Source organism: Stomoxys calcitrans, chromosome 4 (genome assembly GCF_963082655.1).
Source record: "Stomoxys calcitrans chromosome 4, idStoCalc2.1, whole genome shotgun sequence".
In the NCBI taxonomy this organism is placed as follows: Eukaryota; Metazoa; Arthropoda; class Insecta; order Diptera; family Muscidae; genus Stomoxys; species Stomoxys calcitrans.
Window position 1 is genome coordinate 43,761,121 of NC_081555.1, and position 26,450 is coordinate 43,787,570.

General features: G+C 40.0%; 2 protein-coding genes across 2 annotated transcripts; both read right to left on the reverse strand.

The window, feature by feature from the left end:
- Positions 1-2,907: 2,907 nt before the first annotated feature.
- LOC131996906 (uncharacterized) lies at positions 2,908-3,402 on the reverse strand. The gene has a single exon (XM_059367105.1). It carries the CDS (start codon positions 3,400-3,402, stop codon positions 2,908-2,910), a length of 495 nt encoding a protein of 164 aa, XP_059223088.1.
- A 2,392-nt stretch (positions 3,403-5,794) lies between these two features.
- On the reverse strand, positions 5,795-6,565 carry LOC131996907 (uncharacterized). The gene has a single exon (XM_059367106.1). It carries the CDS (start codon positions 6,563-6,565, stop codon positions 5,795-5,797), a length of 771 nt encoding a protein of 256 aa, XP_059223089.1.
- Between the last annotated feature and the right edge of the window lie 19,885 nt (positions 6,566-26,450).

The following is a 26,450-nucleotide window of genomic DNA, read 5'->3' on the forward strand; positions in this document are numbered from 1 at the left end:
ATGCAATAAAATGGTCATTTGTCAATCGATTCCCTCGAATTTTTTGTAGCAAAGACTTTCTTATGACTCTGGAAATTACTGTTGAATTTCATAGAAATCGGTTAAGATTTAGATATAGCTCCCATATATATTCGTCCGATTTATAGTTATAATGCAATAAAATGGTCATTTGTTAACCGATTTTCTCGAAAGGAAGGATTTTCTTATGACTCTCGACATTATTGGTGAATTTCATAGAAATAGGTTCAGATTTAGATATAGCCGCCATATATGTATATCGCCCGATTTTCACTTCTAGGGCCGCCGCAAGTGCATTCATTGAACGATCTTGCCAAAACTTTGTACAACACTTTCCTCTACAACTACCACATTATCTAAGAAGTTTGCTCGAAATCGGTTCAGATTTAGATATAGCTCCCATATATATGTTCGTCCGATTTTGAGAAACATTGCAATAAAGTGCTCATTTGTCAACCGATTCTCTCGAAATTTGGCTAAAAGGATTTTCTTATGACTCTTAATATTACTGTTGAATTTCATAGAAATCGGCCAAGATTTACAAAAGATATAGCTGTCATATATGTTTATCGCCCGACTTTCACTCCAAGAGCCATGCAAGCGCATTTTTATACCCACCACCGTAGGATAGGGGGTATATTCATTTAGTCATTCCGTTTGCAACACACAGACATATAAATTTCCGACCCTACAAAGTACATATATTTCGGATCGTCGTAAAATCCTAAGACGATTTAACGAGGACCGAGTGTCTGTCCGTCCGTCTGTCCGTCCGTCTGCCTGTCCGTCTGCCTGTCCGTCTGTTGTAATCACTCTACAGCCTTCAACAATTGAGATATTGAGCTGAAATTTGGCACAGATACGTCTTTTTGATGCACGCTGGTTAAGTTCTGGAACGGGCCAAATCGGACCATATTTGGATATTGCTGGTACATAGACCGATTTTCCGATATAGGGTCTAATGCCCATAAATGCTTTATTTTTTATCCGATTTCGTTGAAATTTGAAGTGGTGAGTAGCTTTAGGCCTCTCGACATCTGACCCAAATATGGTGCATATCGGTCTATATTTATTTATAGCTGCCATATAGACCGATCTGCCGTTAAATTGCCTGAAGCCCATAAAAGCTTTATCTATTACCCGAATTCGCTGAAATTTAAAACAGAGGGTTATCTTAAGCCTCCTGATATCTGACCTAAATATGAATCAAATCGGACTATATTTAGGTATAGCTGCCATATAGACCGATCTCCAGATAAAGGGTCTGAAGCCCGTAAAAGCTTTATTATACCTTAAACCATAGGGTGGGGGCATACTAATTTCTTCATTCTGTTTGTAACTACTTGAAACTACATAAGACCCCATAAAGTATATATATTCTTGATCGTCATGACATTTTATGTCGATCTAGCCATGTCCGTCCGTCTGTCCATCCGTCCGTCTGTCTGTCGAAAGCACGCTAACTTCCGAAGGAGTAAAGCTAGCCGCTTGAAATTTTGCACAAATACTTCTCATTAGTGTAGGTCGGTTGGTATTGAAAATGGGCCATATCCGTTCATGTTTCGATATAGCTGCCATATAAACCGATCTTGGGTCTTAAATTCTTGAGCCTCTAAAGTGCGCAATTCTTATCCGATTGGAGTGAAATGTTGCACGACGTGTTTTGTTTTGATATCCAACAATAGTGCCAAGTATAGTTCAAATCGGTTCCCAACCTGATATAGCTGCCATATAAACCGATCTTGGGTCTTGACTTCTTGAGCCTCTAGAGTGCGCAATTCTTATCCGATTGGAATGAAATTATGCACGCAGTATTTTGTTATGATACCCAACAACTGTGTCAACTAAGGTTCAAATCGGTTAATAACCTGATATAGCTGCCATATAAACCGATCTGGGATTTTGACTTCTTGAGCCTCTAGAGTGTGCAATTCTTATCCGATTGGAATGAAATTTTGCACGACGTGTTTTGTTATGATATCCAACAACTGTGCCAAATAAAGTGCAAATCGGGTCATAACCTGATATAGCTGCCATATAAACCGATCTTGGGTCTTGACTTCTTGAGCTTCTAGAGGGCGCAATTCGTATCCGATTTGAATGAATTTTTGCACGAAGTATTTTATTATGATATCCAACATTTGTGACAAGTATGGTTCAAATCGGTTCATAACCTTATATAGCTGCCATATAAACCGATCTGGGATCTTGACTTCTTGAGCCTGTGGTGGTCGCAATTATTATCCGATTTGCCTGAAATTTTGTACGACGGATTCTCTCATGACCATCAACATACGTGTTTATTATGGTCTGAATCGGTCTATAGCCTGATACAGCTCCCATATGAATCGATCTCTCTATTTTACTTCTTGAGCCCCCAAAGGGCCCAATTCTTAATTGAATTAGCTTACATTTTATTTAATTGTGGTCCAAGTCGGACCATATCTTGATATCGCTCTAATAGCAGAGCAAATCTTTTCTTATATCCTTTTTTGCCTAAGAAGAGATGCCGGGAAAAGAACTCGACAAATGCGATCCATGGTGGAGGGTATATAAGATTCGGCCCGACCGAGCTTTGCACGCTTTTACTTGTTTTTTTTTTTTTTTAATTTTGCAAACAATTTTAACTTTGCCGATAGTATTGTGGAATGGATAGATGTGTTCGTGATAAAAACTAATTCAAAACTAAACTTTATTATACAGAAATGAATTTCTTGTAGATTGTCAAAATTATACTAAGCCTATGTGATAAATATTCAGAATAATAAACAAAGTTGTTTTTACGAAATAATAAAATTATTCTAAGGTTACTTGATAAATATTTAAATTAAGAAACAAAGTTATTTTCACAAAGTGTGCCACCACAATACTCCTCCCCCAGTGACAACGTTAAGTTTTAATTCTCACAGTTTTTCCTGATCGTAGAGTTCGTGAATGAGAATCATTTGGTACTTGTTGAGGTGATATGGATTTCGTTGGCATTTCGTCTTTCAAGATTAAGGCTGGCTTAAGGCGATCAACAGATATCGTCTTCCGTTTTCCATTAACATCAACTACAAATGTTTTTGCTCCTCTAGATAGAACAGGAAAAGGTCCTGTGTATGGAGGTTGTAATGAAGCTCGCACAGCGTCGTTTCGGATGAATACAAATTCTGCTTCTTCCAATGCATTTGGCTCATAAATATTTGAATCGCCATGACGGTTAAGCTTCTTTGCTTTGACGTTGTTCATATCAGCTTTAAATTGTGCAACCCAATCAGAACGCAATTTACTAAATTTCGATTCAGTAAAGAATTCACCTGGTAATGTAAGCTCCATACCATATACTGACGCAGCAGGCGATACGCTTAAATCATGATTGATAGATGAACGTAATCCCAACATTATTATTGGCAAAACCATGGACCAACGTGGGTTTGCGTGACACATTAAAGATGCCTTAAGTGTTCGATGCCAACATTCGATTTGGCCATTTGACTGGGGGTGATAAGGTGTCGTATGAGTAAAACGAATTCCAAGCAACTTCTCGAAACAGTTCCGACTCGAACTGTCGCCCTTGGTCTGTCACCACCTGAGAAGGCACTCCAAATCTTGCTATCCATCCACTAAGAAATGCTTTAGCCACAGATTCGGCTGTTATGTCTTGCAATGGTATAGCCTCCGGCCAACGTGTAAATCTATCGATACAGGTAAGACAGTACCTATACCCTTCCGATGGCGGAAGAGGTCCAACAATATCGGTGCTGACCACTTTAAATCGATCATCCGGCACTGGAAATTGGCCAATAGCACTTTTTATATGACGTCCCACCTTGGCTTGTTGACATCTAAGACAAGTTTTCGTCCAAATGGAAATATCTTTCCTCATGTTTGGCCATACAAACCTAGTTGATATCATCTTAACTGTGGCTTTTGAGCCCGCATGAGAAACGTTTTGTATCATATCGAAGACGCATTTTCGAAAACGAGGTGTGATATAAGGTCTTATTTTATGAGTTGACACATCACACAGAACTTTCGTTTTCGAGTCAGAAATTTGGAAATACTTCAGCAGCAAATTTGATGATTGCGGATTTGATTGTAGTTGTTTGAGTTCTTCATCATTCTCTTGATCTTTGGAAAGTTCCGAATAATCCAGGGAAGATGGTAAAGATATTGCATTAAGTCGTGATAGAGCATCTGCAGTGATATTTTCTTTTCCAGGTACATGACGAATATCCACTGTATGCTGTCCAATAAAATCTAGGTGTCTAAGCTGGCGTGGAGATGCCTTATCGTGACGTTGATTGAAAGCAAATGTTAATGGTTTATGATCGGTATAGATACAGAATTGGCGTCCCTCAAGAAAATGTTGAAAATATTTAACTCCAGAGTACGCCGCCAAAAGCTCGCGATCATAAGCGCTATACCGAGTCTGAGTATCTGATAACTTCTTTGAGTAGAATCCAAGCGGTTTCCATTCACCATCAATGAGTTGTTGAAGAACAGCTCCCATACCGATATCGGACGCATCCACCCATAAAGATATTTCGGCAGACTCAACAGGATATGCCAAAAGTGCAGAGTTCGCTAGTTGATTCTTACATTCTTCAAATGAATTACGCAATTCTGGTGTCCACTCATTTGGTGTTTTATCATTTTTCTTCTGGCCGGACTTCAGGGAGTTTAATATTGCCTGAGCTCGAGCTGCTTTCGGGATAAACCGACGATAAAAATTGTGCATTCCAAGGAATCGACTTAACTCGTTGACAGTTTTTGGCAAATTGTATTGTTGAATGGCTAATACCCGTTCTGGACTTGGCACTAGACCACTTTGAGTTACGCAGTATCCCAAGAAAATAAGGGAATCCTTGCCAAATTCGCATTTGTCTCTATTTACAGTTACGCCATGTGATTGCAAACGAGAAAAAATCTGCCGAAGATGTATCTCGTGCTCTCTTCGTTTTCAGACGCTACGAGTATATCATCAATATAAGCAAAACAGAAATCCAGTCCCCTTAGAACTTCGTTTATAAAACGCTGGAACGTTTGAGCAGCGTTCGTGAGACCAAACGGCATCCGTGTAAACTCGAACAAACCAAAAGGTGTAATTATAGCCGTCTTTGGAATGTCTTCTTCAGCTACAGGAATCTGAAAGTACGCTTTGACCAAATCGATTTTTGAAAATACTTTCTTACCAGCTAACATATAACCAAAATCGTGTATATGAGGTACCGGATCTTTCGCAATTTTTAACTTTTCTGGAGATAGTCGTCGTGCTTTCACTGAAATTACTGGTCCATTTGTATCAATATGATGTATAACTGGATGACTAACGGGTGGTAACTTAATACTGGGCGTAGTAACATCAATGAAATCGGAAACAATTGAATTACATTCTCCTGGCCCATCAGGAATTACCTTCAACGATAAAGTCGGTTGAAGTGAGCAAAATCCAGATACTTTGAGTTTTGTTGTTGAATCGATTAGTTGATTGTTTTTCATATCCACCAGGAGTCCAAAATGCTTCAAAAAATCTGATCCAATTATTGGCTGTGTTACATCAGCTACAATAAATGACCAGAGAAATCTTCGTCGTAGACCGATATTGCAATTAATAACCCTTGTTCCATAAGTTCGTATTTTCGTGTTGTTCGATGCATACAAAACAAAAGAATTTGACGTTTTGTTTTTTTCATCGTTTCTGCGAGGTAAAACAGATATGTCGGCACCGGTATCTATAAGGTATCTTAAATTTGATTCTGCATCTTGAATAAAAAGGCGACAGATGAGGTGCCTAATTGTATTCCGTCGAATTGAACGAGCAGGGCGAACGGCATTTTGTCGCTTTCCGTCCAAATTTAAAGTGGTACCAACACACAGAAGATGTTGAACGAGAGCGTGAATTACTTCGTGAACGATGTGTGGAATTTCTTTTTTCGTGTTGACCACCTCTGAACGAAAAGGCATCAATTTTCGATAAAAGTTCACTTACTTGCCTTTCCAAAACCATCAAACGGTCTTCATCCTTAGTTGAAACAGCATTGACTACACCAGAAGCATCAGACTGGTCATGGATTTTATCTGCCATGATTGCTAACTTGTCTACTCCATCATCGCTTACCGACAGTATGGCTGTTGTTGTTGATGGAAGGCGCTGGATCCACAATGTTTTCAATAACTCTTTTGACACTTTTCCACAGGACAATTCCATCATTTCCCTTAGTAATGCTGAAGGTTTCTTGTCACCGATACATACATTTTCCAAAAGTTGTCGAAGGCGTTTTTCCTCAGATTCCATAAATTCATCAAGCAATGCTTTCTTCAAGACTTCGTATTTGTTGACCGCTGGAGGATTTTCCACAATATGGTTTACATGGTTCAAAATACCGCTTTCCATGGACCCAACTAGCGTATGGAACTTCGTTTCGTCGGAAGAAATTCCTGATGTAACAAACTGGGACTCCAATTGTATAAACCATAGCCGCGGATTTTGTCGCCAAAACGGAGGAACTCGAACCGCTACACGGGATAACTCCAATGCATTATTTTCATTTTCAGTAGCCATGCTTGAAAAAAATAAAATCTGTATATTTTTCGTTCGGGGTCACCAATGTGGAATGGATAGATGTGTTCGTGATAAAAACTAATTCAAAACTAAACTTTATTATATAGAAATGAATTTCTTGTACATTGTCAAAATTATACTAAGCCTATGTGATAAATATTCAGAATAATAAACAAAGTTGTTTTTACGAAATAATAAAATTATTCTAAGGTTACTTGATAAATATTTAAATTAAGAAACAAAGTTATTTTCACAAAGTGTGCCACCACAGTATCAATAGGAAAAATATTAATCGATTTTCAGACAAAAAGTAAAATATCGAAAGTTTCGATAGTGTCATCGATATTTTGCCAGCTCTATAAAGACCACTGCATCAGCTGTTAAGACGAAAAGGAGAAGGAGACTGTTGAGCATCTACTCTGTTGATGTCATGCACTAATGAAACGTAGACTTTGAACCACAGGCCTTCCGTTCCATCATGATTTTGTTGAGTTAACGGATTTAGGTTTTGGTGGCTTGGTGAAATTTCTCGACTTTTCGGGAGTAATTGGAGTACAACGAGATAGCAGCCATCATTTGGGTGATGTTGATTTCAAAACGGGTTTTTAATGTATCAATTGAGATATATTTAGTGTTTACAGCCACCTAATGGCAATTTTAAAACTCATTCTTGTGGTTTTCGTCTTGTGGTAAAGAGTCTGTTGCTACCCTTCCCTAGACCAACCCATTCTGTGGACTACCATAGGTATCGATGTTTGGCCCTTAGCTTGAATATAGGACATGCAAACCTAAGCAGGACGTACAGGACATTCGTATTCCGCTTGACACTGTCCTATATGCTATAAATGTGTACATGAAGTGATGAAACTAGAATATGACATAGCATCAAAACGTTAAGTCTGCATATTGTATTAATGTGGACTAATTTGCAAGAGTGACTTTGACACATACAAAAGGGACAAACTACAAAATGTCGCATTGTTCAAATATTGTCAAGTAATAACCCATCTGACTCCAAATTTATGCATATTCCAGCTCACAGTTGAGCCAGCGAATATGACAACGTAATGGCTAAGTTGGAGTTTGACAAATGTTCTTTAGCCGCATGTGGGAGGACTTCATCATTCCATCTCAAACATTAGTGGAATTGTGTTTGGTTTGCTATGGTCACGTTTCAAAAGGAACCTGCAAATATTTCTCTTCAAAGTATGCAAACATTTTTACATCTAAAATACCCTAATTTGTCGGGATAAATATTTCGTTTGGTTTGGTTTTTCTCTTTCTTTTTTGTTTAAATAGGTTGGCTGTCCTTTCTCAAGCACATTTATCATTTTATTTTATATTTCTCTACATTAAACACGACCTCGTTCAGCGATTTTATTTGGGACCTTTTCTGCCTCTCCTCTTTTAGGCAGGACCAAAATGTCTTTTTTGTTCAACGTCATTCACACAAGTCAAAAACAGTCTTCAACCGACATCGTATCGTGCATTACAAGCCGTAAGTCAACATGAGTTTTGTGTGTCAACGGCTCTGGATCAGAGAATAGTAATTACATGAAAAATCCGGTCTAGCAATATCCAGCCAGGAACGGAAAGGCAAACAGAAAGGGCTACATTAAAATGACTACAATGTAGACAAAGGAAGACAAAGCAATTTGGATGTAATTCCTCCCGCAGCTTAAATAGATGGATTACCACAGTGTTTAACTCATTGGAAATTCTAGGCAATGGGAAATAAATTACAAAAAAAAAAAGAAACTGGATGCAAATATTTCTCTACGATGGGTTCAAATTGGCTGGTTAATCTATGCCACAGTCATAGCTTTTCTGAAATGCAATTAAAAAGCACTAGGCGTAGTCATAGGCCACCCCTTCTACAAACGAGAATACAGATGTTATGTTTTGTCGATTCATGACATCATAAATCAACCACCATGGATTGTACGCACCAAGTCCAAACAAGTAAAAGCGCGCTAAGTTCGGCCGGGCCGAATCTTGGAAACCCACCTCCATGGATTCTGCTAAAATATGGGAGCTATATCTGGTTATTGATCGATTTGAACCGCACTTGGCACAGTTGTTGAGAGTCATAACAGACACTAACTAACACTACATGCAAAATTTAAGCCAAATCGGATAAAATCGCGCTTAAAGGGCTCAAGAAGTCAAATCTGAAGATCGGTTTATATATGAGCTATATCATGTTCTTGATCGATTATGACCGTACGCGGCACAGTTGTTGAATGTCATAACAGAATACCACGTGCAAAATTTCAGCCAAATCGGACAAAAATTGCGGCTTCCAGGGGCTCAAGGAGTCAAATCGTGAGATCGGTTTATATGGAAGCTATATCAGGTTACGGACCGATTTGGATCGTACGTGGCACAGTTGTTGGAAGTCATAACGGAACACTATCCTCAAATTTCAGCCAAATCGCACGAAAATTGCGGCTTCCAGGGGCTCAAGAAGTCAAATCGGTCGATCGGTTTATATGGAAGCTATATCAGGTTATGGACCGACACAGTTGTTGGAAGTCATAACAGAATACTATGTGCAAAATTTCAGCCAAATCGGACAAAAATTGCGGCTTCCAGGGGCTCAAGAAATCATATCGGGAGATCGGTCTTTATGGGAGCTATATCAGGTTATGGACCGATTTGGATCGTACCTGGCACAGTAGTTGGAAGTCATAATGGAACACTATCCTCCAAAATTCAACCAAATCGGACAAAAATTGCGACTTCCAGGGGCTCAAGAAATCAAATCGGGAGATCGGTTTATATGGGAACTATATCAGGTTATGGACCGATTTGGATCGTACTTGGCACAGTTGTTGGAAGTCATAATGGAACACTACCCTCAAAATTTCAGAAAGAATTTCTCACTGGTCAATTCAAATCTCCACAGAACTCTAGAATGACCGGAAGGACCTAGAAGGACTAAGGGCATGGAAGGAATCCAGCACGGAAAGAGTTTTCATCCATTATCCTGTGTATTTTCCTGCAAATTTGGGTCAGATATATAAAAGGTTCTCGGCTGTCTCTGACTTCTTTTCGTTATTGCACATCCTGCAGAAATCGGTCGTTGCAGTGACCATACAAGACTCCTATCAGCAGTACTAGGTCATGATTCCTCAGTCCCAGTATAAGCGATGTCCTGTTCCTCCAAATACTGGTCCTTTTCCACCCTGTAACCTACAGCTTCAGCTCAAGCCTCATTCGCGCAGTCATTGTAGAAAGCGTCCACCCTCCCAGCTGGCACTGGGGTAAACTCAATGATCCTGTATCATGATCACCGGGAATCAGCGATTCATTGCTGGCCAGCCGCTTCGTTCCTCGCCACTCCTTAATCGCCCAGCACTTTGCAGAGCCTGCTAGTCTCGACCTCACATGGCCAGGCGCCAAAACCTTTTGCGCCCCCCCGACAGTCTTATAGGCCCACCGCTCCCGCATGGATATCAATTCCAGTACCTTTAAAACCGCAAATACTACCACCTGAAAAAAAACACACCTGTCCAAAAGCCTATACAATTGTCTAATTCTAAGGAATTCAATGAAGGGCTGTTTTCAGAGAACCTGTTCTTAATGGGGCTTTGGACAATTACGCCCTCCTCAAAATGAACGATCTCTGAAGCAAGGAGGAGTGCTCTAAGAAAGGTGTTGAACACCCTTTTCCTTCTTAGGGCTGTATGTTGGGTGTGTAGCAACGTTGATTGCCCTAAGACTGAGGATGTAAGTACTGGGCGCTTCTCAAGCTTTACGCACCTGACCCGGTGACTCCGAGAACTCCAGTAGGTAGATCCCTTTTAGGGAAAGCAAGGAAGGACTCTGTTGCTATATAGCTAGCAGAACAAAAGAATGCGTAAAGCTTGAGAAGCGCCCTGTACTCACACCCTCATTCTTAGGGCGATCTTCTTTGCTACACTCCCAACATACAAATAAAAAATAGCCGAGTCCGAACGGCGTGCCACAGTGCGACACCTCTTTGGAGAGAAGTTTTACATGGCATAGTAACTCACAAATGTTGCCAACATTAGGAGGGGAAAACCACCACTGAAAATTTTTTCTAATGATCTCGCCAGGATTCGAACCCAGGCGTTCCCAACATACAGGTCTACGAACAAAAAGAGCACTCCTTGCTTCCGGGATCGATCATTCTGCGGAGGGCGTAATTGTCAAAAGCCCCATTAAGAACAGGTTCCCTGAAAACAGCCCACTACCAAGCTCGTTGGCCCTTGTCAATCCAGTCAGATTCCTGAAGGCTCCTGAACGAGGTCCGTAATAGTAGAGACGGCTTTCGCCCTCTTCTTCTCTAAGGAAAAGAAAACGGCTTTCACCCTCTTCGTCTCTAAAGACCTCAGAATCAAAACAAAAGAGGGGACTAAATGGAGTTTCTAGCCTTCTGCAAGTGCCGCGTTGATAATCTGGCCTTTTAGCATCGTATTTACTCAATTAAACTTAACAAGGAGACCCTCTTCTCCACCATAGCGCCATATATGGACTCCAACTGCAAGTTATTAAATGCCCCTTTTATGTCTAAGGATTCCGCCAAGGTAAACTCGCCCACACCCAAATTCCTTTCGATCTAGCCAACCACATCATGAAATGCCCTATCGACTCTTAGTGTAATCATGCTGATAGCCGCATGGCAATGAGGGGTATAGACGATCCCTAATATATTTATCAATTAGTATCTCCAGTTTCTTCCAATTGAAAGATGAAAGACTGATTGGCTGTAGTCCTTGAATAGCGAATGACTCGGTTTACTCGCCCATAGGAAGAAAACCACCCTAACCTCCCGACACAGAGTCAATAGGTTAGGTTAGGTAAAGTTAGGTTGAAAAGAGGGTGCAGATATTATCCAATCCTTAGACCAGTACCGGGTGAACCCGGTCCTTAGAGACCATATGCTAAGGAACAATCCTTAGACCAGTACCGGGTGGACCCGGTCCTTAGAGACCATATGCTAAGGAACGGGAAGATAAATTGTGTTTCCCATGGCATAAATATAAGGGAGAAAGTGACACAAGGCACGCCGCAGGGGGGCACTTTATCGCCACTCATATGGGTAACCACCATAAATGACCTATTACGGATGCTGACTGAGGAGGGTTTTGAACCAGTCTGCTACGCAGACGATGTAATAATACTTCTAAGAGGTAAGGATTCGAATGTGCTTTGCAGAAGAACCAAACGGGTCTTGCATATGGCATATGACTGGGCTAGACCCAGAGGTCTCAATGTCAAATCAGGGAAGACTGCAATATGCCTATTCACGAGCAAGACGAAGGAGGGCCAATTTAACGCACCACGTTTCCTCAATAAGACGATTTCGATATCTGACAAGGTCAAATACTCAGGAGTGATCTTGGACAGGAAACTGAATTGGAAGTGTCACACTCAGGAGCGTACTAAGAAAGCTCACAGATGTTGGCCACTATGTAGACTGGCCGTGGGCTCGAAATGACGTCTGAATCCGAGGATAGTCCACTGGTTCTACAGGAGTGTGATTAGACCAATTCTAAATTACGCCTCAGTAGTTTGGTGGACTGCTATGGAGAAAAAGTGCAGCATAAGGACCATATAACAGGTTCAGAGAACATGTTGTCTTGCCATAGGCGGAGCGATGAGGACCATGCCCACTAGGGCCCTGGAGACTATTCTAAACATCCGACCCATTGACATACAGATTAATTGTGGGGCAGCCACTACGGCTATGAGACTTAAGGGGATGGGATAATGAATTGAGGATGGGAGCAGCTCTTACCATCGCGATATAATCGAGGCGACGATAGGAAACCTGGAAGGAAGGGAAGAGGTTTCCGATCAGATACGTCAGATGAACCTTGAAGACAAGTGCGAGGCACTACTGCCGTCGGCACAGACTTGGATTGACGGAACCCTGGTATTGCCATCTGGAAGATCATATTACACGAATGGATCAAAGCTAGAGTACAGAGTGTGCCTGCGGGTCTACATTGAGAACCCAGGGACTGAGATCTCTTTTAGAATGCCTAACCACAATACAGTCCTGCAAGCAGGATCCGGGCGATCACGGAATACGTGAAGTGGTGTGGTGCTAACGCGAGGACTTCGAGTCTGAACATCTTTACCGACAGTAAAATTGCCATAAGGTCAGTAACAACCAGGACGATAAGGTCACGAAGTCTTGAGTAAGAAGGAGATGAGCGCCTTCTCTGAGGATGGCAAAATCCACATGAGTTGGGTGCACGGCCATAACGGAGTAGGGGGAAATGAATGGGCAGACGATTTGGCGGTAAAGGCCAGAGGGCTGTCCTCAATAAACTTGGTTAAACCGAAGACTTTCTGGTCGAAAGTGGGAGACGAATGCGCATGCGAAACGGTCGGTAGGACGGCAAAAATCCTCGAAAAATCCAGATCGTGAGAAGACGAGTCTTTTACAGAAAGGATGTAAGAAGGAGGTCAGTATAGCTATTGTTGTCATAACGGGACACACAGGACTACGAGCTCACTTATGTAAAATCGGTGTGGCAAGTGATAGCATGTGTAGGGCATGCGGGGAAGATGATGAGAAGTTGGAGCATTTCCTTTGTCATTGCTCGGCTTTCCAGTCTAACAGATACCGGCACTTAGGTGGAGACACAATACCAGACATGAACCAACTCAGGGGAGTGGTGTTGAACAAAATTCCTGACTTAAAATGTTCTTTTTTGGGTTAATTTATAGTTTTTAGAGCGCACAACAAGCCGATTACTGGCTTAGGTGTATGTCCATAGTGACATGGGGCGAATTAATATATGCACCCACTTTTCAACCTTACCTAAGGCCAGTGGCATTAGGCGAAGCCCTTTTTGCATTTTCACTGCGCTTCTTTTTCTGTTAATTCCATCTTCAAGATGAGCTCTCGTCTGGGAGAACTGGTCCTGTTCTCGCATGCTTTTGCGTTGTTCTCTGCTGCTGTACAGTCTAACGCGATGCAACTCTTTTTCTCTGTCTACTCTGGTCCAGAGGCTCAGTTGAGAATTTAACGGTGATCGGATTACCTTTGATCTCCTTCCATAGATCGATGTCATTTCCTCTGCAGTTGTGTTGGTTGGTGTCTCCTATTTGATTAGATACCAACTTAGAGCCGTTATCTGTATCCGCAAAAGGTATTTGCCATTTATGTTGACACCGGAGGTGTCTTTGCAAGCAATGACGTCCTCGCTGCAGTTGACGCAAGACCTTACGGGTACTTGCGTTCAGAGCCACGTCGACCCTATCAACTGAACCGACATTACCAACATAATGGTTGCGAGGTACAGAGCGTTTTCTAAGCCCTGTCAAGAGTTTAGCGGGACGGAAACAATGGCGGCATTAGCGTGAAAATCATTTTGTGAGTCATGTCACTCCCTCCTACTCAAGTAACAGAATACAACAGCTGTGAGCCCATAGCATCCATCCAAACCTTTATCAAAATCGTATTCCAGTGCATGCACCAGGATCAAGGTCCCTTGATTGAGGAGTCTACGGGGGCATCACTCCCCAGACTGCAACTAACTGTTGAGCACCCCTATCTGTCGATACTTATACAACTGGCGGCATCTGTTGGCCATGTCGCGAAGGCTTCGTTGGGTATACATGCCTTTTTGTAGCATGTCCTCTGCCTTTGCCGCTCGTGATCAGCTGACCAATTGGCGTTTAGCTATCCACCACCTGCTGACACCGGTAGTAGCCTGAGCTCGGTCCTACTATAAATCTATTAAAATTTTCCTGGTCATGCAGTTGACAGTTTCTCTTCGTTTATATATCTGTGTCTAACTGAATAAATCTGAATGTAGCCTCTTACAGTTCGTACTCCTAATTCTAATTGTGTCCACAGAGCCCTATACATACTCCGACAAGCGAATACATGAGATATTTTAGCAATGTTGTTGAAGTTGTTCAATGGTTACACCAATTCAGATTATCATCATTGATATACTGAACACTCGCATATTATCAGAAGTCCAACACAAATATAGTAGCGGAGAAATCTAATAGCACATGGCTAAAATTCAATTTAACCAAAAATACACTATAAGCGTAATTTCAGCCAAATCGGATAAAAATTGCGGCTTGTAAGGACTCTAGAAGTCAAATCGGGCGATCGGTATTTTTGGGAGCTATATCAGGTTATAGACCGATTTGGACCGTACTTGAACAGTTGAAACAGTTGAATGTCATAAAAGAACACCACGTGCAAAATTACAGGCAAATCGGATGAAAATTGCGGCTTCCAGGGGCTCAAGAAGTCAAACGGGGCGATCGGCTTATATGGGAGCTATATCAGGTTATAGACCGATTAAGACCGTACTTTGCACAGTTGTTGGAAATCACAACAAAACACTACATACAAAATTTCAGACAAATCGGACAGAAATTGCGGCTTCCATGGACTTAAGAAGTCAAACCGGGAGATCGGTTTATATGGGAGCTACATCAGGTTATGAAACGATTTGGACCGTAATTGACACAGTTGTTGGAAGTCACAACAAAACACTGTGTGCAAAATTTCAGCCAAATGGGATGAAAATTGCGGCGTCCAGGGGCTCAAGAAGTCAAATCGGGAGATCGGTTAATATGGGAGCTATATCAGTTTATAGACCGATTTAGACCGTACTTTGCACAGTTGTTGAAATTCATAGCAGAACACTACGTGCAAAATTTCAGCCAAATCAGACTAAAATTGCGGCTTCCAGGGGCTCAAGAAGTCAAATCGGGAGATCGGTTTAGATGGGAGCTATATCAGGTTATAGACCGATTTGGACCGTAGTTGACACAATTATTGGAAGTCACAACAAAACACTGTGTGCAAAATTTCAGCCAAATGGGATGAAAATTGCGGCGTCCAGGGGCTCAAGAAGTCAAATCGGGAGATCGGTTAATATGGGAGCTATATCAGTTTATAGACCGATTTAGACCGTACTTAGCATAGTTGTTGAAATTCATAGCAGAACACTACGTGCAAAATTTCAGCCAAATCAGACTAAAATTGCGGCTTCCAGGGGCTCAAGAAGTCAAATCGGGAGATCGGTTTATATGGGAGCTATATCAGGTTAAAGACCGATTAGGACCGTACTTAGCACTGTTGTTGGAAGTCATAACAAAACACTACGTGCAAAATTTCAGCCAAATCGGATAAAAATTGCGGCTTCCAGAGGCTCAAAAAGTCAAATCGGGAGATCGGCTTATATGGGAGCTATATCTAAATCTGTACCGATATGGCCCATTTGCAATCCTCAATGATCTACAGCGGTCAAAAAAAGTATTCATCATTCAATGTTTTTTTTTTAATAAGTCTACAAAAGACAATTGGAATAAAAACATATTAAACTAATGATGCAGTAGTGCTTGTGTGATATATATGTACACAATTTCATTGTTTTTAAAGAAAAAAATAGTATTTATTGGAACAAAAAGGGCCATTTTACAGCTGAAGACAAAAAATTAAACAAAAAAAGTATTCATCATTGCAAAAAAACAAAAAAATAAATAACATAATTTAAAAAAATTAATACTTTGTTATTCGACCACCGCGTCTTATAACTTCTTTTAAACGGTTTGACATCGATTGGACTAATTTAGCGGTTATATTTTGGTCTATATTAGTCCATTCCTCCATTATCACCTGTTGCATTTGACTCTTGCTCGAAAAATTGCGCGTTCTCAATTTGCGTTCGAGATGTTCCCAAAGATGTTCAATTGGGTTCAAGTCGGGACTTTGAGGAGGAGTTTTAATGACTTTGGGGCAGTTATACAGCATCCACATCTTGGTATTTAAAGCAGAATGTTTGGGGTCATTATCTTGATAATATTGAAAGTTATTACCAAGCCAAAGTTTTACAGCACTATCTTTTAAATTCCTCTTTAAAATGTCAATGTAATACTTATGATCCATTACTCCATTAATAATTTCAAGATTTCCCGCTCCTGAAGCCGCCATACACCCCCAAACCATTAAACCACCTCCACCATGTTTTACAGTAGCAACTGTGTTTCGTTCTTCAAGCTCTGTATTTGGTTTTCTGTACACTATGACCTTTCCATCGCACCCAAAAAGATTAAACTTGCTCTCGTCTGCAAAAATGACTGTTTTCCAAAATGATTCGGGCTGTTTTACATACATTTTTGCGAAGTTTAGCCTTTTCACTCGGTTTATTTTATTTATAAAGGGCTTCTTACGTGCAGTTCTTCCTCTGTAACTATGCCTTTTGAGTGTATTTCGAATTGTTTGTGTAGTAACTTCCTTCCCTAAATATTCCATAGTGTTTTTACGAAGAATGGTCGCATTTGTCTTCGGAGTTTTCTGAACTTGCCGCACTAGCCAACGCACATCTCCAACTGAAAGTGCTTTTGGTCGACCAGATCTTGGTTTATTGTCAACAGTTTTCGTTTCTGTCCACTTTCTGATGATGGATTGTATAGTAGATCGTGGTCTATTTAATATTTCACTGATAGTTTTTTGAGTTAAACCATTCCTGTGGTGTTTTATTATCAAAACTTTTACCTCATCAGAAACCTCGTTTTGCTTACGACCCATTTTGACAAAAACTATATTTTCAATGAAATTAAATATTTGCTGTCAAGGGCAAAGCCTCCTTTACTAAATAAAACAGAAAAGGGGGATTCCCAAATAATATTTGAATTTGACTTTGATGATAGCACATCAATGATGAATACTTTTTTTGTTCTGTTTTTGGTGTTATTATATAAAATTGCATTTTTTGCGCTAATTAAATTTATTTTTTGAATTTATTTTAAAACATATTACGAAAAATAAACTATTGCATAAAACTGCATTATTTGTTTACTTTAAATTTTCTTCAATTACCCAAAATAAGTGAATTTATTATCAATTTTGCTAATGATGAATACTTTTTTTGACCGCTGTACATCGATATTTAGTATCTGTGCCAAATATGAAGCGGCTAGCTTTACGCGTTCGACCTCCATCGTGATTTCGACAGACGGACGGATATGGCTAAGTCGAATCAGATGTCGATATGATCCAGAATATATATACTTTATAGGGACGCAGATCAATATTTCGAGGTGTTACAAACGGAATGACTAAATTAGTATACTCCCATCCTATGTTGGTGGGTTTGTTTGTTTGTTTCGTATAGACTCAAAAACGGCTGAACAGATTACCTTGAAATTTCCACATATTGTGTAGGTTGGTGTGGAAGGAAACATAGGCTAAACATTTTTTTGATATCGGAAGGGGGGGGGCGGACCCTCCCCTTTACCCAAAAAGTACTACCCAAAAATAAAAGTGTACCGATCAGAACAATATGGGACTCAAATGAAAGGAATTCAGGAGTAGACTACAAATTTCATATTAAAAATTGGGTCCAAGTAACTGGGGGGCCGCCCCAACCCCAAAACACCCAAAAATAGGTTTATTGAACGAGCATTACAATATGGGACTCAAATTAAAGGTTTTCGGGAGTAGATTACGAAATAAGTCGGGAAGAAGGAATACGCTTTATAATTTGTTGATATCGGAAGGGGGCGGACCCTCCCCCTTTACCTCAAAAACACCACCAAAATCAAAAGTTTAGCAATAAGGACAATATGGATATCAAATGAAAGGTATTGAAGAGTAGAATACGAATATGGTATTGAAAATTGGTTCCAAGTATCCAGGAAGTCGCCCTAACCTCAAAACTTCTTAAATCAGACAGATTGAACATCCATATCAATATGGGGCTCAAATGATAGGTATTTGGGAGTATTTTACGAATCTGACATACAAAATCAGATCGAAGTGTAGGAGGTCACACCACCCCTCTAAAACGCCCCAAATGAGCATATGACCCATCATGATTATATGAGACTCGATTTGTTTCTTTGTTCCGCAGAATAAAAAACGGCTGAACCGATTTTCTTAAAATTTTTAACAAGTTGTGTAATTTTTTGTTGAGGGCTGCCAAATCGTCTGCCCTTTCATTTCCCCCAACTCCGTTATGGCCCGGCACCCAAATGATGCGGATTTTCCCATCCTCCAAGAAGGCGTTAATCTCCTTCTTACATTGCAAGACTGTTCGTGACCTTACCGTCGTGGTTGTTACTGCCCTTATGGCAATTTTACTGTCGGTAAAGATGTTCACACTCGACGTCATCGCATTAGCACGCATTTCGTGATCGCCCAGATCTCCGCCTGCAGGACCGTATTATGGTCGGGCAGTCTAAAATAGGTTTTAGTCCCTGGGTTCTCAATGTAAACCCCCAGGCCCGCTCTGCCCTCTAGCTTTGATCCATCTGTGTAACATGATCTTCCAGATGGCAATACTAGGGTTCCATCAATCCAAGAGTGTGCAGCAGTGCCTTGCACTCGACTTCAAGGTTCATCTCAGGTATCCGATCGGAAACCTCTTCCCTTCCTTCCAGGTTTCCTATCGTCGACGCGATTATACTGCTATAGTATGAGCTGCTCCCATCTTCGGATATCTAGAATAGTCTTCAGTGACCTAGAGCGCGTGGTCCTCATCGCCCCGTCTATGCCAAGACAACTTGTTCTCTGAACCTGTTGTATGGTCCTTATCTTGCATTTTTTCTCCACCAAATTACTGAAGCGTAAGTAAGTATTGGTCTAATCACGCTCCTGTAGAGCCAGTGGACTATCCTAGGATTCAGGCCCCATTTCGAGCTTACGGCCCGTCTACATAGTGCCCAAACTCTGTGAGCCTTCTCAGTACGCTCCTGCATGTGACACTTCCAATTCAGATTCCTGTCCAATATCACACCTAAGTATTTGACCTTGTCAGATATCGAAATCGTCTTATTGAGGAAACGTGGTGCGTTAAATTTGGCCCATCTTCGTCTTCCTCGTGAACAGGCATATTTCAGTCTTCTCTGGGTTAACAGTGAGACCTCTGGGTCTAGCCCAGTCATATGCCACATGTAAGACCCTTTCGGCCCTTCTGCATAGCTCGTTCGGATCCTTACCGCTTAAAAGTATTATAACATCGTCGGCGTAGCAGACGGGTTCAAACCCTCCTCAGTCAGCATCCGTAATAGGTCATTTATGGTGGTCACCCATAGGAGTGGCCATAAAATGCCTCCCTGTGGCGTGCCCAGTGCCACATTCTCCCTTATATTTATGCCTTGGGACACACAATTTGTCCACTTGTACCTTAGCATATGGTTTATTCAGTCTGTAAGGACCGGGTCCACGCGGTACTGGTCTAAGGATTGAATCAGTGTGTCGGTCCGCACATTGTTAAAAGCCCCCTCGATGTCAATGCATACTGCCAGTGTGTACGTTTTGGCATCGAAGGATTCTTCTATTTTATGCACAACTTCGTGTGGGGCAGTCTACACTGACCTTCCCTTGACATAGGCATGCTGTTTGTATTTGAGCACTTCACTGGATGTCTCTCTCTCTTTATCATGGAGTCTTATAGGTCTATAGGCCTTTGGTGTGGCATAACTTGTCTTGCCGGGCTTGTGAAATTTTGCATGAAGTGTTTTGTTATGACGTCCAACAACCGTGCCAAGTATGGTGTAAATCGGTCCATAACCTGATATAGCTGTCATATAAACCGATCTGGGATCTTGACTTCTTGATCCTCAATAGGGCTTAATTATTATCCGAATTGTCTGAAATTTGGCATGAGGTGTTTCGTTACGACATCCAACAACTGTGCCAAATATGGTTCAAATCGGTCCATAACCTGATATAGCTGTCATATATACCGATCTTGGATCTTGATTTCTTGACCCATTAGAGGGCGCAATTCCTATCCGATTTGGCTGAAATTTGGCATGAGGTGTTTCGTTATGACGTCCAACAACTGTGCTAAGTACTGTGTAAATCAGTTCATAACCTCTTGAGCCTCAGGAGGGCGTAATTATTTTCTGATTTGGCTGAAATTTTGTACAACGGCTTCTCCCATGACCTTTAACATACGTGTCAAATAAGGTCCGAATCGGTCTTCAGCCTGAAACAGCTCTCCTATAAACCGATCTCCCTATTTTACTTTTTTAGCCCCTAAAGGCCCAATTCTTATTCGATTTCGTACTTATCACACCTTTACTTGTTCGGAGTTAGTCTTATTGACAGCTGTCACTTGGTTCATGGTCAGTTTGGTTTGCCTTTTGATAATTATTAACATTTTTACTGATGCTTATGTTGGTATTTATTCAAAATTTTTATATCCACCACCGACGGATGGGGGTATATTCATTTTGTCATTCCGTTTGCAACACATCGAAATATCCATTTCCGACCCTATTAAGTATATATATTCTTGATCAGCGTAAAAATCTAAGACGATCTAAACATGACCGTCCGTATGTTTGTTGAAATCACGCTACAGTCTTCAAAACTAGATATATTGAGCTGAAATTTTGCACAGATTCCTTTTTTGTCCATAAGCAGGTTAAGTTCGAAGATGGGCTATATCGGACTATATCTTGATATAGCCCCCATATAGACCGATCCGTCGATTTAGGGTCTTAAGCCAATAAAAGCCACATTTATTATCCGATTTTGCTGAAATTTGGGACAGTGAGTTGTCTTAGGCCCTTCGACATCCTCCGTAAATTTGGTCCAGATCGGTTCAGATTTGAATATATCTCCCATATAGACCGATCCTCCGATTTAGTGTCATAGGCCCATAAAAGCTACATTTATTATCCGATTTTGCTGAAATTTGGGACAGTGAGTTGTCTTAGGCCCTTCGACATTCTCCGTCAATATGGCTTAGATCGGTTCAGATTTCAATATAGCTGCCATATAGACCGATCCTCCAATTTAGGGTCTTAGGCCCATAAAAGCCACATTTATTATACGATTTTGCTGAAATTTGGAAAAGTGAGTTTTCTTAGGCCCTTCGACATCCTTCGTCAATTTGGCTTAGATCGGTTCAGATTTGGATATACCTCCCATATAGACCGATCCTTCGATTTAGGGTCTTAGGCCCATAAAAGCCACATTTATTATCCGATTTTGCTGAAATTTGGGACAGTGAGTTGTCTTAAGCCCTTCGACATACTCCGTAAATTTGGTCCAGATCGGTTAAGATTTGGATATATCTCCCATATAGACCGATCCTCCGATTTAGTGTCATAAACCCACAAAAGCTACATTTATTATCCGATTTTGCTGAAATTTGGGACAGTGAGTTGTCTTAGGCCCCTCGACATTCTCCGTCAATATGGCTTAGATCGGTTCGGATTTCAGTATAGCTGCCATATAGACCGATCCTCCAATTTAGGGTCTTAGGCCCATAAAAGCCACATTTATTATACGATTTTGCTGAAATTTGGAAAAGTGAGTTGTCTTAGGCCCTTCGACATCCTCCGTCCAAATGACTCAGATCGGTTCAGATTTGGATATAGCTGCCATATAGACCGATCCTCCGATTTAGGGTCATAGGCCCATAAAAGCCACATTTATTATCCGATTTTGCTGAAATTTGGGACAGTATGTTGTCTTAGGCCTCTCGACATCCTCTGTCAATATGGTTTAGATCGCTTCAGATTTGGATATAGCTGCCATATAGACCGATCCTCCGATTTAGGGTCATAGGCCCATAAAAGCTACATTTATTATCCGATTTTGCTGAAATTTGGGACATTACGTTGTCTTAAGCCCCTCGACATTCTCCGTCAATATGGCTTAGATCGGTTCAGATTTGAGTATAGCTGCCATATAGACCGATCGCTTTTTTAATCTGATTGCACTGAAATTTGACACACTGACTTATTTTATGCTTTTCGACATCCGTGTCGTACATAGTTCAAATCGGTTTATTTTTAGATATACCTACTAAAAAGACCAATATTTTGTTATATACAATTGAACAATGACTTTTACTTATTAGTATTTGGTCCAAATCGGAACATATATTGATATAGCTATATATATATATATAGGTATGAGTGTTGCACCAGATTTTGACGAAAGGTGGTTTACATATATATCCGAGGTGGTGGGTATCGAAAGTTCGGCCCGGCCGAACTTAACGCCTTTTTACTTGTTAATTATTTTGAATGGTTTGCTGGAGTTTCAAAGGAAACTAAATTTTATGGATTATCAAAGATATCCTAACTTCAATTTTGAACTCCACAATGTACATAAACGCAAATGCACACAAATATTTTGTTTTAAAATATGGTCTCACAAAAATAATATCGCATACGCATACATTTGTCTGACGACTTAACACATATGCATAAATTAAAATGTTTACGTGGTTCTGTTTGTCTGGCCATAAAGTCAACATTTTGTAATAAAGCAGTCTGTGGTTTGTTTCAATACAAATGACTGGATTATATATTAAATACCAATGTTGGGCATTGCTACCACTTCGGACAAGCCGTGTAGCAACATGAATGATATTCCAATCGGCAGAACATGTCCGGCAGCCCAGGGCCAAATACACAAATTTATCTGTACACATATTGATTTGTTTGGCAATACTTGCACAGAACACCACAAACACACTCGCACACACAACACAACACATTGACCTCCTGAAGGACTAGTCATACATCCTGGATGTGCTCCATATGCCAACAGTAAACAGCAACGAGTAGTAACATTATTCAAAATTTATTCAGTTTGGTAACTTACAACAACAAATGAATAGAAACTTACACACGTCGTCCTTGGTGTATCTCTCCATCTATCGATACACAGATAATACCCTCTAGTATGGAATTTATGAGTCCATGTTTCAAGGATGAGTAGCACTTGGGGTTGGAAAGCAAATGAAATAGATACAATAAATTACGTTGTAATAAACTCTGCCAAGTCTCGAAGGGAAATGGTCAATTTGCACATTTTTCACATTTCTAAGCTACAGCACATCCGATATGGCTGTGGTGAATCTCCAAAGGATTTCAAGGAAAAAATTCATGAGAATGATATTTTTCTATTGCTCTACTTTTTATTAAAATTCATACGGGTATTTTATTGGTTTTCCTCATTCCAAGTACTAATTATAAATGCAAAGAGTAAAAAATTTTAAATTAAATGTGAATTACCTGTCTTCTAAGGGAATAGAGTTAAGAAAGTAATTTGTAAATTATTGCTGGATAAAAAGTGATGACATATTTAGTAAAGCATTTTGAGGCTGGTATGCAGCTGGTATTGGATTGTAAACACATGGCGTCAAAAAAAAAAAAAAAAGATTACATGACCGATTTGTTACGCCTTTGTTATACCCTTCGTAACTAAAGCGGTAGAAAACCAGAAAGGAAAGGCAAAAGTCGGGCGGTGCCGACTATATAATACCCTACACCACCTAGTGCATGTAGTACTTTTTATATTAACAACTGATCTGGAAATCTAGTCAGACTTTAATTTAGATACCAATTAAAATAGCAATTTAGAACCTTGTAAGATTTTCCTACCATAGGACAAAAGAATTGGATTTCCACATCTATAAAAGGCCATATCGGATAAACGATTATATGGGACTTATATCGAAACCTGTGCCAATTTTAATGACACATAGTGGGACCTCAAATAGAGCATCTCACGCCCTAGATTATAGAGATGTGACCAAAATTGTGGATTTTACTGCCTTAAAAATCCATATTGAATGAAATATACACACTGGAGCTATATCTAAACTAGGACCGATTTTAATGAAATTTTGCGCACGTACTGGAACGTCAATTTAAACGTCTCATATAAAATCGGGCGAAAATTGTGGATTCTACAGCCCTAAAAGACCATATCGGGTGGAAGATATATATGGGAGCTATATCTAAATCTGAACCGATTGTTATGAAATTTTGCACATAAATTGAGACTTCACAAAAACGACTCCACGCCAAATTTGGTAAGGATCGGACCAAACTTGTGGCTTCTACAGTCTTAAAAAGCCAAATCGGATGAAAGATATATATGGTAGCTATATCTAAATCTAAACCGATTTTTATGAAATTTTGCACATACATTGAGACTTCACAAAAACGACTCCACGCCAAATTTGGTAAGGATCGGACCAAACTTGTGGCTTCTACAGCTTTCACAGTTCAAATCGGATGAAAGATATATATGGGAGCTATATCTAAATCTGAACCGATTTTTATGACATATCAGATATATTAAGTGCAGTAACAAAACAGTCCGTGCCAAATTTTGTGCAGATCGGCTGAAAATTGTAGCTACTACGGCCCTTGAAGTGCAAATCGGGCGATACATATATATGGGAGCTATATCTAAATCTGAACCGATTTTTATGAAATTTTGCACACATAAATTAAATTTTGTAAAGATCGGTAAAAAATTGTTGCTTCTACAGTCTTAAATGGCCATATCGGATGAAAGATATATGTGGGAGCTATATCTAAATATGGACCGATTTTTATGAAATCTTGCACACATATGGAGACATCAAATAAAACACCCCATGCCAAATTTTGTAAAGATCGGTAAAAAAAATTGTGGCTTCTACAGCCTTTAAAAGCCATATCAGATGAAAGATATATATGAGAGCTATATCTAAATCTGAAGCGATTTTTATGAAATTTTGCACACATATGGAGACGTCAAATAAAACACCCCATGCCAAATTTTGTAAAGATCGGTAAAAAATTGTGGCTTCTACAGCCTTAAACGGACATATCGGATAAAATATGGACTGATTCTCATCAAATTTTCCACACATATTGGGACGTCAAATTAAACACCTCGTTCCAAATATTTTAAAAATCGAACTAAAACTGTGGCTTCTACAGCCATAAAAGGCCATGTCGGATGAAAGATATATATGGGAGCTATATCTAAATCTGAAGCGATTTTTATGAAATTTTGCACACATATGTAGACCTCAAATATAACAGCCAATGCCAAATTTTGTGAAGATCGGACGAAAATTGTGGCTTCTACAGCCTTAAAAAGCCATATCAGATGAAAGATATATATGGGAGCTATATCTAAATCTGAACCGATTTTTTTCAAAATCAATATCGTTTGTCCTTGAGGCAAAAAAGAGACATGTGCAACATTTCGTGACAATCGAGCAACACATTCGACCTGCACTTTGATGACTTAGAATACATGGACTCACAGACGGACATGGCTAAATCGAATCAGAAAGTGATTCTGAGTCGATCGGTATACTTATCAGTGGGTCGAGCTCTTCTCCTTCTTAGCGTTGCAAATAAATGCACAAATCTATAATACACTGTACCACAGTGGTGATGCAGGGTAACAATATAACTTTCAATACTTCAACAATAACTAACTACACATGTCTGTAGTACCCAGAATGAGGGGGAATAGATAAGGTTAGGTCATAGTGACTGAATCATACTCACTTGGACATTTTAATACACAGAGTCCCTTTTTTTGCTTCACTCGAGGTATGGCATCTTCGAAAAAAGTATTCAGCCTGTACTGAAAAACATGCATGATTTCTACATACTAAACCACATCTCTTTCTCCGATTCCCGATCCTCCCTGAACTGCCAGATGGTATTACTTTGTTGGCTCAATTATAGCCTTGCTCCACTTTCTTAAACGCTATCTGCACTTTGCTAGGTCTGTGTTGCTTGCAACGCCTCTTGGGCGATCCCTTCCCCATTTAGTCTTTTGTGAACTATCGATGTATACACTGATGGAAAAATTACAGTACTTTGCAAATACCGCCTGGTATTACTTTGATCGCGTCATTGGCAAAGATTTTTAATACCATTTGGTATCAATTCAATACCAAACAAATGAGGCTATTAACAATTGACGGCGACTCATTTGTATTCTTGTCATCGCGCCAGATGTATTGTTGAGCTTTGTACTTAAAATATTGAAGTCATTATAAAATATTTGTTAAACAAATAAGTACTAAGTTTTAGTACAATTTGAGTGCCCAAAAACCTGTTCAAATACCAGAAAGCGGTGAAAATGGAAAAAGTACAA

Bases quoted from the DNA above. Each gene is read 5' to 3' on its own strand.
- LOC131996907 (XM_059367106.1), bottom strand. From the start codon at position 6,565: ATGGCTACTGAAAATGAAAATAATGCATTGGAGTTATCCCGTGTAGCG.
- LOC131996906 (XM_059367105.1), bottom strand. From the start codon at position 3,402: ATGTTGGGATTACGTTCATCTATCAATCATGATTTAAGCGTATCGCCT.